At 49.8% G+C, this 15,546-nt stretch overlaps 1 protein-coding gene across 1 annotated transcript in view; it reads left to right on the forward strand.

Annotated features, from left to right (window-relative positions):
- carmil2 (capping protein regulator and myosin 1 linker 2) overlaps positions 1-15,546 on the forward strand; it is a 231,602-nt gene that overhangs the window by 111,415 nt on the left and 104,641 nt on the right. Inside the window, 3 exon segments of the mRNA XM_038805993.1 lie at positions 6,737-6,825; positions 8,488-8,582; positions 15,315-15,401. Of these exon segments, the coding sequence (XP_038661921.1) occupies positions 6,737-6,825; positions 8,488-8,582; positions 15,315-15,401 (271 nt within the window).

Consider the following 15,546-nt stretch of genomic DNA (forward strand, 5'->3'; position numbering starts at 1 on the left):
GCTTGTTCACTAACCAGCCATCATGTCTGTGTTTGGAAGGTATTTAACTGTGATTGTTCAGCACAGTGAGCTGGAAACATGAATGAGGGAGACATTGGGAGCAGCTAGTACTGATTCATTCAAATGCAAATGAGATAGATTTAATTTAGGATAAGTTGAATGAGAATTATGAAACATGACACATGGTGAGCAGGTGACTTTAGACTTACAGGGCTAGAAATTTGTTGCCATAGCAGCACTCAAGGCCCACATCCGCATGCAATTTTCCACTGACCACTTACTGCATTGTTGATGTGCCATTGCTGCAATAGAGTGGTGCATATAAGCCCATCCCATTGAACGGACGCTATCCCGAAGTCACATAGCTGCATTGGCAGATATGATGTCACAATCCCAAATTCCAATTAAGGGCCTCCCGGGGCAGGAAATGCATAAACATGTGGTGAAACCTGATGTTTTTTTTGCGGACTCAGGTGTGGGGGGGTCCCTCTTATTTGGGCACTAGAGACCCCTCCCCACGGTACTCCCTTGGGTGTGTTCCCTCCTTCTCTCCGAAACCTGGTCCTCTGCACTCAGACCACCGGGGCCTACCAGATTGGCCCACAGAAACCCCCTCCCCCCCACTTCCCTTTGAATCTGGTCTTCGTAGCTTCTTAACGTAGGGGACTGCCTGCAGTCACAGCAGAGGCTGACCGCTACTCCTGGTTGATCTGCTGAGACTAGAGAGCTGTCAGCATCTGATTGATCAATAGTCTCGGAGGCAGGGGTGGAAGACCCATCCTGAGCCAATTAGTGCTCCAATGGCTATAAAATCCGCTTGGGGTGACCCAGACAAGCAGAGGCACTCAGCCCCAAGTTCTAAGTGAAGAGGGCTGGGGCCAGCACCTCTGTGTAAAATCCAGTCCATGATGTTGCTGTATCTGCCCTGGCGTTCACTTCACAATTATTTACATTGCAGTAATAATGTTCTCCCGTTAATGTGTAGCCTGCCTTTAAGAATAGCAGGCGGCTCTGCTGGGGTCCTCTTCACAGAGACTATACAGAAGCAAGGATGGTGGAGCTGTACAGGCCAATGCAACAATCATTAAGATGAGGTGGATGCATCAGGTTTATGTGTTGCCCATTTCGATCAAAGCAGAAATGGGCATGTTGTGCATCATGATTGCTATGATTAGTCAACCACTCCATTATCATCGCATCATGTGACCATCAGCATGGTAGATGGTGAAGCAAACCCACAGAGTTACAATATGTTCAGCAAAGTTCAGAATACCATTTCTTGTGCTTTCACCATTATCAGGACATCTTATAGCCCCACAGTACTGAGCAGTGTAGCTGTGCAATTTGAGGTTTGCCAATACGGTCCTAACTTGGAAATATTTGCTGCTCCTAGTGTTGTGAGGTACTACTACAGTGCTGTGAAATGTTTGACAAGTTGTTATTGTGGCGGGGGAGTCACATGATTGCTTGTGGCTGCAGCTGCAGCCCATTGACCCCTGGTGTTCCATGATGGGGTTAAGAGGAGATATTGATGGCGTCTCTACCCGTGCCCACCATTGCAGGGAGGCCATTTCCAGGTACCAGCCAGCCTCAGTGGAAGTCTCATCCAACTCTGAGGTGATCCTGGCAGTGTCAGGAACTTGTCCCCAGTTGATTTGGTAATTGACCTATTGTCTTCCTGCCGCTGCCAGTAGGGTAGCTGCCCACACGTCGATTCCACCTCCCAGCAAAATCGTTCGGAGGCAGGACTCCGTCGGGCAGCTGACCCAATGTGTTCTTTTCAAATTTTGCTTCTGGTTCTGCCTTTGCAGGACTGATACTATTGCACCCTTCGTCTGTAGCAACTTATTAATGATAACTGATAATCTTTTTAAAAATCTCTAAATTATTATGGTAAATGACAGGTTTATTTTGAATGAAGTTCAACATGGATCATTTTGCAGAATTTAGTTTCTCCCAGTACTAACTTCTTCCTTCACATTTAACAGCCCTTGAACTCTGATTACTGTAAGTAACCAATGTCACTCTGTTACCATTGTATATATGTACCGATATTGTAAGTGCAGTTGCACTACCTGACCACCAGGGGGAGTAGCTCTGGGAGTACTCGAGAGTTAGTACTGGGCTCCCCCCTTGGCTCCGCCCAGAAATCCTCCCCCTGGAGCTGCTGTATAAAGATCCGTGCCACAGAGCCAGCCAGCCAGTTCATCGAAAGTTCAACGGCTAACAGGCTGGCTCTGTTGTAAGTATATTAAAACCGCTATTCTAATCCTACAAGCACGTGTCCGTAGAATTGATGGTTCCATCAATTTAATATACTTATGAAACAGTCGAAGTAATTCATGGAAGCAGCCCTCAAGCCCGGACGCCTAGAACTCGACCCGCAGGATGCAGAGGCTAAAGAAATTTTCTCCCACTGGCTGAGATGTTTTAAGGCCTACCTGTCAGAAGCCAGCACCACTGAAACAATGGAGGAACGAAAGCTCAGCCTACTCCACAGAATCTCCACACAGCTAAATCCGGCCGGTTCTTCCACCGCAGCACTGTCGATATTGGACAAAATGTACATTAGGCCCATTAACGAGGTTTATGCACGCCACGTGTTTACGACGCGCCGTCATCAGCGGCCTACAGAAACGTGAACTGAACAATCTCTCTAATGACTGTAATTATCAAGCCGTTACCGTGGCTGAACATAGGGAGCTTACTGTGCGGGACGTTTTCGTAGCGGACCTTAGATCGAACTATGTGCGCCAAAGACTGCTAGAAAAGGGGGCCCAGGACTTAGATACTACTGTGGATGCTGCTACTACTATGGAAGTCTTCTTCCGCAGCCTCACCTCATTCCCGCGGACCCCGCGACCTCATCGTGGGCCCCCGACCAACAACTCCCCCAGGCCTGTGCCGCACGGCCCCCCAGCTACCGCGCTGCCAAAGCCAGTTACTCTGCGGCCCCAGCCAGCTACTCAGCTGCCCCAGCCTGCCATTTCTGTGGACAAAGCCAGCACCCGCGGCAGCACTGCCCAGCCCGATCTGCGACCTGCAGCAGCTGCGGGAAGAAAGGCCACAATGCCAGAGTGTGCCTCGTGAAAAGGGCCGCAGTTTCTAACTCCCCAGTAGAGAGAACAAATCGCTCCCAGCACTAGCAGGCCCGTGGGGCCCGAAACGCTGCGGCCTACGCCCCGACTCCACCCCCTCCCGCCACATGCGATCCATGGGGGCCGCCATCTTGGCAAACCCCCACCATGTGGCTGGCCACGTGCGACTCATGGGGGCCGCCCTCTTGGACGCCATCTTCCTCGCCGCTCACCACGTGCGATCCACGGGCCCCATCTGCATCTCTATGCTCAGATAGCGCATCAGAAGACTACGACTTCCCCGGGCACTCATCATGCGGCCCGCAACTCAGCGCAGCGATCCTGCATCAAGCTCGCCAGAACGTACCGGCATCTACTCGACCGGACGCCCACTCGGAAGACTACAACTTCCCCGGGCACCCATCACGCGGCCCGCATCTCAACGCGGTCACCCTAGATCAATCCCGCCCCAAGACCTACGAAGTTCGATGGCGGAGGTCCAGATCAACGGGTACAGCACGCCATGCCTCTTTGACTCCGGGAGCACCGAGAGCTTCATACACCCAGAGCTGGTAAGACGCTGTTCGTTTCCTATTTTTCCTGTGAGCCAAACTATTGCCCTCGCTTTATCCGATCGGAGGTCCGACGGCTGCTCAGTGAGGGGATCATAGAGGCCAGTAATAGTCCCTGGAGAGCTCAGGTGGTGGTCGTCAAGACCGGGGAAAACCTTCGCATGGTCGTCGACTATAGTCAGACCATAAATCGCTTTATGCTCCTAGACGCGTTTCCCCTCCCCAGAATTGCAGACATGGTTAACCAGATCGCCCAATATTGGCTATTTTCCACGGTGGATCTTAAGTCTGCATACCACCAGCTCCCAATCCGCCTGGAGGACCGCCACTACACGGCGTTCGAGGCCGATGGCCGCCTCTTCCATTTCCTCCGGGTTCCCTTTGGAATCACTAACAGGGTTTTGATGTTCCAATGAGCAATGGACCGAATGGTAGACCAGTACGAGCTGCAGGCCACGTTTCTGTATCTGGACAATGTTACCATCTGCGGCTATGACCAGCAGGACCACGATGCCAACCTCCACTGTTTTCTCCAAACGGCACAGAAATTAAACCTCACTTATAACAAGGAGAAATGCGTGTTCTGCACAAACAGACTAGCCATCCTCGGCTACGTCGTGGAGAACGGAGTCCTGGGCCCAGACCCGGACCGTATGCGTCCCCTCTTAGAACTCCCCCTCCCTCATTGCCCCAAGGCACTCAAACGGTGCTTGGGGTTCTTTTCATACTACGCCCAGTGTGTCCCTCAATATGCGGACAAAGCCCGCCCACTCTTTAAGGCCACACGATTTCCCCTGTCAACTGAGGCGCGCCAGGCCTTCAGCTGCAGCAAGGAGGACATCGCCAAAGCAGCCATGCGGGCGTGGATGAATCCACTCCCTTTCAGGTTGAGAGCGACGCCTCAGAGGTAGCGCTAGCAGCCACTTTAAACCAAGCAGGGAGGCCCGTTGCATTTTACTCCCGTACCCTATCCGCTTCAGAACTCCGACACTCCTCAGTCGAGAAGGAAGTACAAGCCATCGTGGAGGCTGTTCGTCACTGGAGGCACTACCTCACAGGTAGGAAGTTCACCCTCATCACTGACCAACGATCGGTTGCCTTTATGTTTGACAACTCGCAAAGGGGCAAAATAAAAAACGATAAAATCCTTCGGTGGAGGATCGAACTCTCCACCTATAGTTACGATATTAAATATCGACCGGGGAAGCTCAACGAGCCCTCGGATGCCCTATCCCGCGGGACATGCGCCAGCGCGCAGATCAGCCGTCTGAAAGCCATCCACGATGACCTCTGCCATCCAGGGGTCACCCGGCTCGCCCACTACATCAGAGCCCGAAACCTGCCTTACTCCAACGAGGAGGTAAAAGCGGTCACCAGGGACTGCCCGATCTGTGCAGAGTGCAAACCGCACGTCTATAGACCAGACAGGGCCCACCTGGTCAAGGCTTCTAGGCCCTTTGAATGCCATGCGATCGATTTCAAAGGGCCACACCCCTCCACTAACAAGAATGTTTATTTCCTCAACATGAGTTCTCCCGATTCCCTTTTGCCATTCCGTGCCCCGACATGACCTTCCACACAGTCATTAGAGCCCTGCAGAGTGTCTTCACCCTGTTCGGTTTCCCCAGCTATGTGCACAGCGACAGGGGTTTGTCCTTTATGAGCGACGAGCTGCGTCAGTACCTGCTCAACAAGGGCATCGCCTCGAGCAGGACTACCAGCTACAACCCCAGGGGGAATGGGCAGGTGGAGAGGGAGAACGCAACGGTCTGGAAGACTGTCCTACTGACCCTCCGGTCTAGAAAACTCCAAGTCTCCCAATGGCAAGAAGTCCTCCCAGACGCGCTCCACGCAATTAAATCGCTCCTCTGTACAGCGACCAATCAAACCCCTCACGAGCGTCTCTTCATTTTTTCTAGGGGCACCACCACGGGGGTCTCACTTCAGGCGTGGCTGAGGACACCAGGCCCAGTTCTCCTGAGGAAGCACGTCAGGGGGCACAAAACTGACCCCCTTGTTGAAAAGGTGCGCCTCCTCCATTCCAACCCCCAGTATGCAGTCGTGGAGTTCCCGGACGGTCGCCAGGACACAGTATCCATTCGGGACCTGGCACCCGCTGGATCCAGCCCCCCCTACCCCCACTGAGGAACCCCTTACCCCGTTCCCTATGCTGCCGCCCCCTCGCGCCTCCGATCCCGCAAGCTCGCCCCACCTGTTCCATGCGCCAGCACCAGCCCGCCCCCAACGCCCCCAGTCTCCGGTCGAGCCAGAGGTGTATGAAGTTTGGATGAGACCCGCCCCGGTGTCTGCCATCGTACCACAGCTCTCAACACCCACCCAGCCACCGCAAGAGGCTGCAACCCCGGTGCTCCGCAGATCGCAACGAACAATTCGTCCACCGGACAGACTAACTCTGTGAGCCACCACCCCCACAGGACTTGATTTTTTTCACAGGGGGTGAATGTGGTGAATGAGATTCACACGGTATTATAAGTTACCAATGTCACTCTGTTCCCATTGTATATATGTACCGATATTGTAAGTGCAGTTGCACTACCTGACCACCAGGGGGAGTAGCTCTGTGAGTACTCGAGAGTTTGTTCTGGGCTCCCCCCTTGGCTCCGCCCAGAACTCCTCCCCCTGGAGCTGCTGTATAAAGATCCGTGCCACAGAGCCAGCCAGCCAGTTCATCGAAGGTTCAACGGCTAACAGGCTGGCTCTGTTGTAAGTATATTAAAACCGCTATTCTAATCCTACAAGCACGTGTCCGTAGAATTGATGGTTCCATCAATTACTTCCCAGTGTAATTCAGATCTCCATGTCTTAATGTAGTCATTTCTATTTTGCTATAAAAGAAAGTTCTGCCCATTTCTTGAGGGAGAGATTTACCACGTTATGAGAAATATACTTATAGCCTTTGTCAGTACCTCGGACAACCTGCAGCTGTGTCAATCCACTTGGAAATTTGGCATTGACTAAGCTACATACAGATGGCACAAAAGAGAGTGATGAAAGGGAATCTTCAGTAGGGAGCCACCTGATGGCATTGCAAATGATAGTCTTTTTCATATTCTCTGTCCCCTTCAGAGCCCTGACGTGATAGAGCAGGTCCTCTACGTGATCAGTTTATCCAGCAAACTGGAGGAGTTGGTTTTGGAAAATGCAGGAATGAAGTTGTAAGTAGACTATTGATTTTGGCGGTGTTTCCAACATGTTAACAATCAGTAATGCATCTTTCTTCCTACTTCCATAGAATCATAGAATTTACAGTGCAGAAGGAGGCCATTTGGCCCATCAAGTCTGCACCAGCCCTTGGAAAGAGCACCCTACTTAAGTCCACGCATCCACCGTATCCCCATAACCCAGTAACCCCACCTAACCTTTTGGACACTAAGAGGCAATTTATCAAGGCCAATCCACCTAACCCGCATATCTTTGGACTGTGGGAGGAAACCGGAGCACCCAAAGGAAACCCACGCAGACATGGGGAGAAAGTGCAAAATCCACGCAGACAGTCACCCGAGGGCAGAGTTGAAGCCGGGTCCCTGGATTTGTGAGGCAGCAGTGCTAACCACTGTGCCACCATGCTGCCCCAATTATCCAGAAAATTACTTCCCCCTGGCTGCAGTTCCATAGGTGGTTCCTCATGTAGCCTTCATACAAGCTCACTCTGGCGAATAATGATGAGTGGAAATCTTGACGGATATGCCTGAAGAGATTGAATAAGAGACGATTCTGACCTTCTTGGCCAGCTATTCACTGTCTTAACCAGCTGATCAATAAGTGTAGCCCCAATTGTTTTTGTTAAAGACTTTGAAATGTTAGGAATAATGGACATCAAGCTCAAATCGTGAGGTGACAAAGAACACCTCACTTGGCCTATACGTCTGCAGAGTAAAATCGAACACTGTCCCCCACCCTATTCAAAATCCTCATCACTTTGTATCAAATGACAATATAAGGATTACACTGGAGTATCGATTCCAGGTATTTCTGGAGCAATCTATTTACTCCTTTAAAAAAGCTCCCTAATCTGTTGTGCTATCTGTGACATGAGCTTTCTGATTTTAGCTTGAAATGAATTATATTTAATTTAGTTAATTTATTAAAATATTAGGTAGCACGGTGGCACAGTGGTTAGCATTGCTGCCTCATGGCGCCGAGGTCCCAGGTTCGATCCCGGCTCTGGGTCACTGTCCGTGTGGAGTTTGCACATTCTCCCCGTGTTTGCGTGGGTTTCACCCCCACAACCCAACGTTGTGCAGGGTAGGTAGATTGGCCTTGATAAATTTCCCCTTAATTGGAAAAAATGAATTGGGTACTCTAAATTTATTTTAAAAATGAACATTTTTTAAAATTAAAAACATCAAATTTTGCTTTGTACAAATAAATTATTTTTTACACCTCTGTAATTCAAAGTGTGGTTTAAATGGGTAATGCTGTTCATACAGCTACTCTTGGAAGAAATCCCTCAATCAGCCACAGTGTGATACTTGTGCCGGCAAATGAGCCATATCCAATTATCAGCCCAAAATACCTTCAGTGATTGGACTTGAGAGAAAGATCTTCATATCTCACTGCATGGGATAAACTGACTCTGCCTGTGCTCCCTGGGTATCTCTTTGAGTTTATTTCAGGGAACTTTTAGTCTTGTGATCTAGCATAGTTATAGGTGAGTCCTTTGCCTTCATTTTTGACTGTGCTCTGTCATAATTTTACCCTAAATAGGAGATGAAAAAGAGTGGTCCGGGATTACAGGTCCCCAATTTATATGCTGCTGCTGTAATGTTGAGCTTTAGTCAGTCAATTGTGTGTTACACTGTGCCTTACTGTTTCAGTGATGCTGGGCAGAAAATAGCACTGGCTCTAGAAGAGAATTTCAACCCTGTTCTTCACACAGTAAACCTATCAAACAACCAGCTGGAGGACAGAGGTAAAGATCCTCACTTGCATTGATTTATTTCTTACTGGTAAAATTGTTACACAGCTATTTTGATACAGCTCAGAATTTGTTTTCCAGTTTCAGTCCAATGCAAGGACAATTGTACCACCATGAATCCTTGTTCGGACACACCATGAAAAGGTTCCATGAATGAAACTTCAGGAATAGCCAATAGCAACCATACATTATGCAGGTCGAACTGGACAATGTATCCTCCTTGTCAATCAGTATTTTCCTCCACTTGATTAAAAAAAACAACTCATTTCTGTTTTTATTTCCGATTTCCACAGTCCACTGTGCTTTGCTTTTTTTGCATAAATTTAGAGTGCCAATTAAGGGGTAATTTTAGCGTGGCCAATCTATCCACCCTGCACATCTTTGGATTGTGGGGGTGAGGAGAATGGGTGGACTCCACACAGACAGTGACCCGGGCCTGGGATCAAACCCGGGTCCTCAGCACCATGAGGCAGCCATGCTCACCACTATGCCACCGTGCCGTCCACTATTGCGTTTTGCTTTTGCGTAAGGATTTAATTCACTGCCACGAGTCCCCAAAACTCCACGACTCCAAAAAGGTTCTGCTCTTCTCTCTGATGGAATTTCTGTTTATCTCATTTACAAAATGGTCACCTTCAATTCTATCCATTGCCTTTCTTGTGTTTTTATGGTTGTTCCAGGAGACTGCATATACAACATTAGAGAAAGGGTTTTGTTTGAGACATCAATACATACACTTTGGGCACATTTGCATCTGTCAGTGAGAACGGTGACACGCGCTGAAAATTCGGCGAGATCGTGATTTCCGATTTTCCACAACCCTCGCCAGCCACGTAACAATAAATCTGTCTTGGAAGGCCGGGACCTTCATTTAATACATTATAATATCATTGGGGATCCCTCCCTCCAGGTCTTCCCCACTCACTGAATATTCATTGGTCAGCCGGCGTGATTTACAACAGCTGTTTAAAAACAACCTCACCTCCGAAGGTGAGCAACCTGGCAACCTCACCTCCGAAGGTGAGCATTTATGTCACCATGGCCATTCAGGGTGCCAGTCGCAGAGGGGGCACCAGCAAGGACACGGGGTCCCAGATAAGTTCAACCCATGGCCAGGGGTTTGAGGGGCGTTCAGTCTCGCCATCTTGGGGCTTGGGGTCACTCACAGACCCTTCATATCTGTGAGCCTCTCAGTTTAAAGAGGTCTGGCGGCTGGTATGAAGGCAGCGCTCCCCGTGTATCCTTGCTGGACTTGTGGTGATACAGCCGCTGGTGGATTACCCTTCCCAAGTGATAGCTGGAAAGTGAGCAGGAGCAGATGAATCCATAGGGTCGGCACTGGGGGCAATGGTAAAGTTCTTGGGTGGGGTCCCATTGGAGGCGAGGTTGCATGGACAGAGTGGGGGGCTCTGAGAAGGGTGTTTTCCAGCTTCATGAGGACCTGAGTGCTCGCACAGGGGGAGGACAACTGCAGTGAGAATGAACTCCCACACTCAGACAACACTGTGAAGCCAGAAGACATGAGCTGTAAGGAAGTTCAAGGTCACTGGTTATGAATGCCAGGCTGTCTGGGGTTAGTGTCTGGGTGGCTGGCTGTTCCAGTTGGAAGGCTTGGTTGATCATGTGAGCTGGGCGAATGAGGATGTCCTCTAAGGCTGAAGTTGGCATGCTAATTGCAGTCTTCACATGAATCAGGTGTGCCTCGCCTGCCACAAGGGGAAGCCAGTTGCCTGGCCCTTCCTTGATGAGTCAAATGTGCAAAGTAAGCCAGCGTCACGATGCATAAATGTGCCACTGATAGGTGCCCAATTTGTAACCCCTTGGAAACATTGACCCCAAACATTGAACTCTAAGGCTCATATACTCACCTCAACATAACAGAGAGGTAACAAAGATATGGCCTCCAATGCAAGGCATTATGTTGAAGCCAATCAGTGGTCATCCCATTCAAGGGATGATGGGGGGCAGCGTCTTGTTCCCCCATGAGGCACAAACATGCATCAACTGCCCTACACCTCACCCTTGGGGAGGGGGGTTCATGCAGACCACAGAGGCTCTCAAGGGTCAAAGCTCTTCATTTAGATGGAGTTGGGAGGGATAACTGTGGGGAAGTAGCTATTCCACGGCAGTGGAGGGAGTGAGGCATAATGGAAAGGTGCTCACAGAGGGGGATGCGCACGGGTGGATGTCCCAGACCCTGAGAGAGCTGAGGGTTAGGGCATTGTCACATCCTCATCGCTGGCTTTGATATTCTCTTTCTTTCAGTCGGGTTAGCAATTTTGATTGCGATCGACCAAGAGCAATGACATTGATGTGCGGCTGCACGCAGCCAGGAACAGCACCCTGCAGTGGATGGGGAGGTAGGGCCAATTACTCTTGAGGTAGCAAGACCAAAAATGGCAGCACCTCAAAGGAGACACTACTGATCATGGATATTCTGGCGTTGAACTTCCTACCTCCAGATGTCTGCGGTCTAGTGCCGGAGAAGACTACGTCTGTCCCGGGGGACGATGGACCATTTGTGCCAGGAGATGCAAGAGTTGGCACCCACGCAAACATGGAAGAAATTGCAAACTCCACAAGGACAGTGACCTGGGGCCGGGATCGAACCCGGGCCCTCAGCGCCGTGAGGCAGTAGTGTTTTGTTTTTAAATTTAGAGTACCCAATTCATTTTTTCCAATTAAGGGGCAATTTAAGGTGGCCAATCCACCTTCTCTGCACATTTTTGGGCTGTGGGGGTGAAACCCATGCAAACACGGGGAGAATGTGCAAACTCCACACGGACAGTGACCCAGAACCGGGATCAAACCTGGGACCTCGGCGCTGTAAGGCAGCAATGCTAACCGCTATGTCACCGTGCTGCCCGTGAGGCAGCAGTGTTAACCACTGCACCACCGTGCTGCCATAGCTTCTCAATTTAATGATGACCAGGACTAGGTTGTGAACAGCTTGCCCACCATGGGGTCTGCCATCTGCTGACGACTGTGGTGCCTGTGGGAGGTCGCTGTGATGGTGGCTACATTCATGGGCAGGCCACTGAAGCGATTGGCTGGTCTCTGCAGTAGAATTATGATGACGCAGTGAGGATAGAGCAACGCTCCTTGCATCCTCAGTGATATGCGTGACTCCTGCCTGACAGAGAGTTGAACGCACCCTGTCAGTGAACGGGCTTACTATGGGGTCCAGAGACATTGGGCACGATCTTCCCAAAAAGGGACAAAGTCTCCGAGCGCGTTTGGCCGTGTGTTTCCCGGCACTCGCAGTGCAGAGTGACACATGGCTATTCAATGCGTCTTGCTTTGAATAAGGGGCCTAAATGGGGAAACCGCAGCCAAGGCCACAAATAGCCCCATTTTTTACAATGGGGAGTTTCACTCGCCAAAACTCCCCATTGTAGCGCGAGATCGGGACACCATTTCTAAATGGCGTCCCGATCTCCAAGGCCCCGAAATGAATCCCCGACCTTCCCCCAATCCCGAACGCAACATGGGAGGGTCATGCTGATACCCAGGTGGCACTGCCAAGGTGCCAGACTGGCACTGCCAGGGTATCCATGTGGCACCAGCAGTGTGAGGGAACCACCCTTCCCAAAGGGCATGCAACTAGGGGCCTCTGATCCCTTGGAGATCCCCACGTGTGCCTTACCGTCTGATCCCTGTTTGTGGGGACCAATACCAAACAGCACTTGGCCAAGGTCCCCAAAGGGATTGAATCCCAAAGCCTCCGGTACCTTTGGAACCTGCTCGTTAGAGTAAGGCTTACTGCCTCGCTCTAATATGCAGATTTGGTAAAAATTGATCCACCGATTGTGGGCGGGATTCCCCTTGCAACGTCTCGTGAGATTGCGTTGAATCTCTGCTTTTCTGGCGCAGCCCTACACCATAGAGCTCATGCCCTCAACCATGGAGGTCATGAGCTGAGCCATGGAATGGACCTGCTACACCAAGGCTCCACTGTGGGCTCCACCATTCAGTGTTAGCCTCATGGCATTGGAGTGATGGCACCATCTCCTCGGACAGTGATGTACTATCAATTACGACGAGACGAGAGTAGAGAGTAATCGAGGCTTTATTAAGCAGAGATGTGTGGCCTCCTGCAGCTGCTACCAGAATGGAAACAGCTCGGGTGTGCACACACATTTATACTCCGCCTACTGGGTGGAGCCAGCAGGCAGAGACCTACCCCCATACCTGTAGTACAGGAGCCTTACCGTATTACCTCTAATAATCATCATTACAACTAATATACAATCAATGGTGACTACCACAGACAGAAGGCAAAGAGACAGTCGGCCTTGCAGTCCAAGAAGCAGCTCTGGGATGACCGAATCCAGGAGCACGTCATCGGCCAGGGGCTCAGCAGTGTCCTGGGCTCCAGCATCTCTCTGAGTGCCAGATCCTGGGATGTTCCTTCCTCCGTCTGCTGTGGATCTTCAGCTGCCTGCCTACAAGTTAATCCCACCAAGGTGTGAGTATCTGCACTGCTGGAGGGTGAGGGTGGAAGCTGTGATGCCTCCTCGATGCTTGTCTCTGAGATGCCTCCCTCAGAGCTGCTCTAGCCTGTGGTCTCCAGAAAGTGCAAGAATGGCATGGGCTGGTCGAATATCCAACCTGCAAGGGAAGCAAGATGGCATTAGTGCATCACAGGGGCAGATTGATGGGAGAAAATTAACTCACATGAGGCTTGCACCATGCCTTCATGTGTTGAGGGTTCTCACTTCTGTCAGGTACACCCACCTCACCCTTGCACAGGTGGGATCTGGCTCCTCACTTGTCACCTCAAGCGCTCTCTTCTCATAGAGCAGTAGCCATCTCAACTCAGACATCACTCCGGCAGGCTGTGCCCGCTCACGCTGGCTATGCTCGGGTTTGTTTGGCCATAAGACCGAGGGGGAGAGTGTATGCGCGAGTCCTGCCAGATCAAATGGTGATAATGGCTGGCATGTATGGAGGGCGAGTGGGAACGGGGATGTGAGGAGCATCTACTGGGGGGAACCACTGGGAGTGGGAGGGTGCAGGGGCGCCATGACAAGTGTTGGGAATCCATGAGGTGGCTGGGTGAGAGATCACTGTGGGGGTGTGAAGGGTGTGTGAAGGGGTGCAGTGGAAGACATTGGGAGGCAGACTGGCTGCGCAAATGTCATTCATCTTCTTCTAGCGCCATTGCTCTATTCTCTTACTGATTGTGCTGGTACTCACTATCGCGCCAGCTGCCTCCCAGGTGGGGGTGGTGACTTTGCTTGATGGTCCTCTGCAAGATCGTGGGTAGAGAATGTCACACATCTGCTCCACGCCATCCAGGAGCGTGGTGATGGTTTCCTCTGAAAATCTTGGTGCTGTCTTCCTGTCAGCCATTCCCCCGAATGGACTTGGAACAAGCGCAAGGGAGTGCTGGGGAGGCATTTAAAAGGAGCACCCCAATGACTGCAGAGAGTAAGTTTGCCACACTGGAGAGCGAGTCAGAGGCAGTCTGCCATGAGTTGCGGAGTGAATCACATGGAAAAGGATATTTTGTTGAAGTGGGTGAATATTTGGTGAGTTTTCCCACCGTCGGCACCAGTAAGATTCGTCCTTGTTTTCTCACTGGAATCAGCACTTTGAAAAAATTTGGTAAGATTCCACCCACTATTTTAGAGCACAGCTGTGGTTTGTAGTTGCAAGAAGGGAATTTCTAATGAGAGCAAAAACGAGTGAGAGATCTTGCTGATATCAGTGGTTCTTAGATTGATATTTTGAGTCAGTGTTATCAACAAGGAAGAGACTGGGTTTTAGTCTTGCAGGAGGTTGTGGCTTCACATAAGTTCACAGAGTGCCACAACACTTCAACTTACGTGTTGTTTTAACTGATTTCAGTTAAGATTTTCATTGTATTTCATGAGGAAGCTCGGCACTATGATGGTACATGGCTAAACCTAGGATGGGCACTCTCGGGTTAAGAGTGTCATAAAGGTAGATGTGATACTCACTTAGTCTATCCCATTTCAAAAAAGAGCGAAATCGTCCACTGTCACCCACCCTATTCAATATCCTCATCAATGATGCATCAAAGGCATTCTAAGTGTCTGTTCCGAGCGTTTCTGAAAGAGTTGCAATGCTTCCTTTAATGACTGATGTTTTGTCATTAATAGATTCTTCTAGGGCTGCAAAACATTTACATTTGGATGTTGCTGTCCATCATAGGTTCAGAAGCATTTCTATAGAAACTTGGGTGTCCCTATGTCTTGACTCTGTTACAGTGGCAAGGGGTTCCTGCATGTGCCAGATACACAGCTGGCCACAGAAAAAATGAGAACTAAAACAAACCCAACAACGTAAATGGACGTAACTCATTAACTGCACCATTTATTAGATATTTTAAATGTGACCTGATGGTGTAACAGATTGGTGAAGTAGGTGCTGTGCCATCAACTGGTAAGATAAGGTAGTTGACCACATTATACTCAAAGTCTGAGTTCTGAACTAGAGCAATGGATTGTAGCAAGCAACAGACTGAAAATACCCAAACACATAGGAAGGAAGAACAAAACAAGGGAGGAGAAGGCACCCCTGTGGACTTCCTTACCATTAATGTATTAACAAAATGGAGAAAGGGCCTGGATGCAGGTGGCTTACCTGAACTCTCCAGCACAGAGGAGATTGATGGAAGAGGGAGGGGAACATAAAACATCAATAAAGTTAAACTGATGAACAATACATTGTAATATCTGTCCTCCCTGCCTTCAATAGGTGTGTCAGCACTCAGTCAACAGTTTGAAAAGCTGTCGAAAGGACTGAAGTACCTCAACCTCTCCAGAACATCATTGACTACAAAAGGTAAATGTCCACCAAGCCACTAAGTTTCAGTCAGCTACAAGTTTAATTGCAAATTACAAATTATTCTATGTGGACCTCATATACTCCTGAAAATTAAGTTGCAGCTATCTTGCAGTGCGCACCTCTGTTCTACAAAATGATTGAT

This window comes from Scyliorhinus canicula, chromosome 9 (assembly GCF_902713615.1).
Source record: "Scyliorhinus canicula chromosome 9, sScyCan1.1, whole genome shotgun sequence".
In the NCBI taxonomy this organism is placed as follows: Eukaryota; Metazoa; Chordata; class Chondrichthyes; order Carcharhiniformes; family Scyliorhinidae; genus Scyliorhinus; species Scyliorhinus canicula.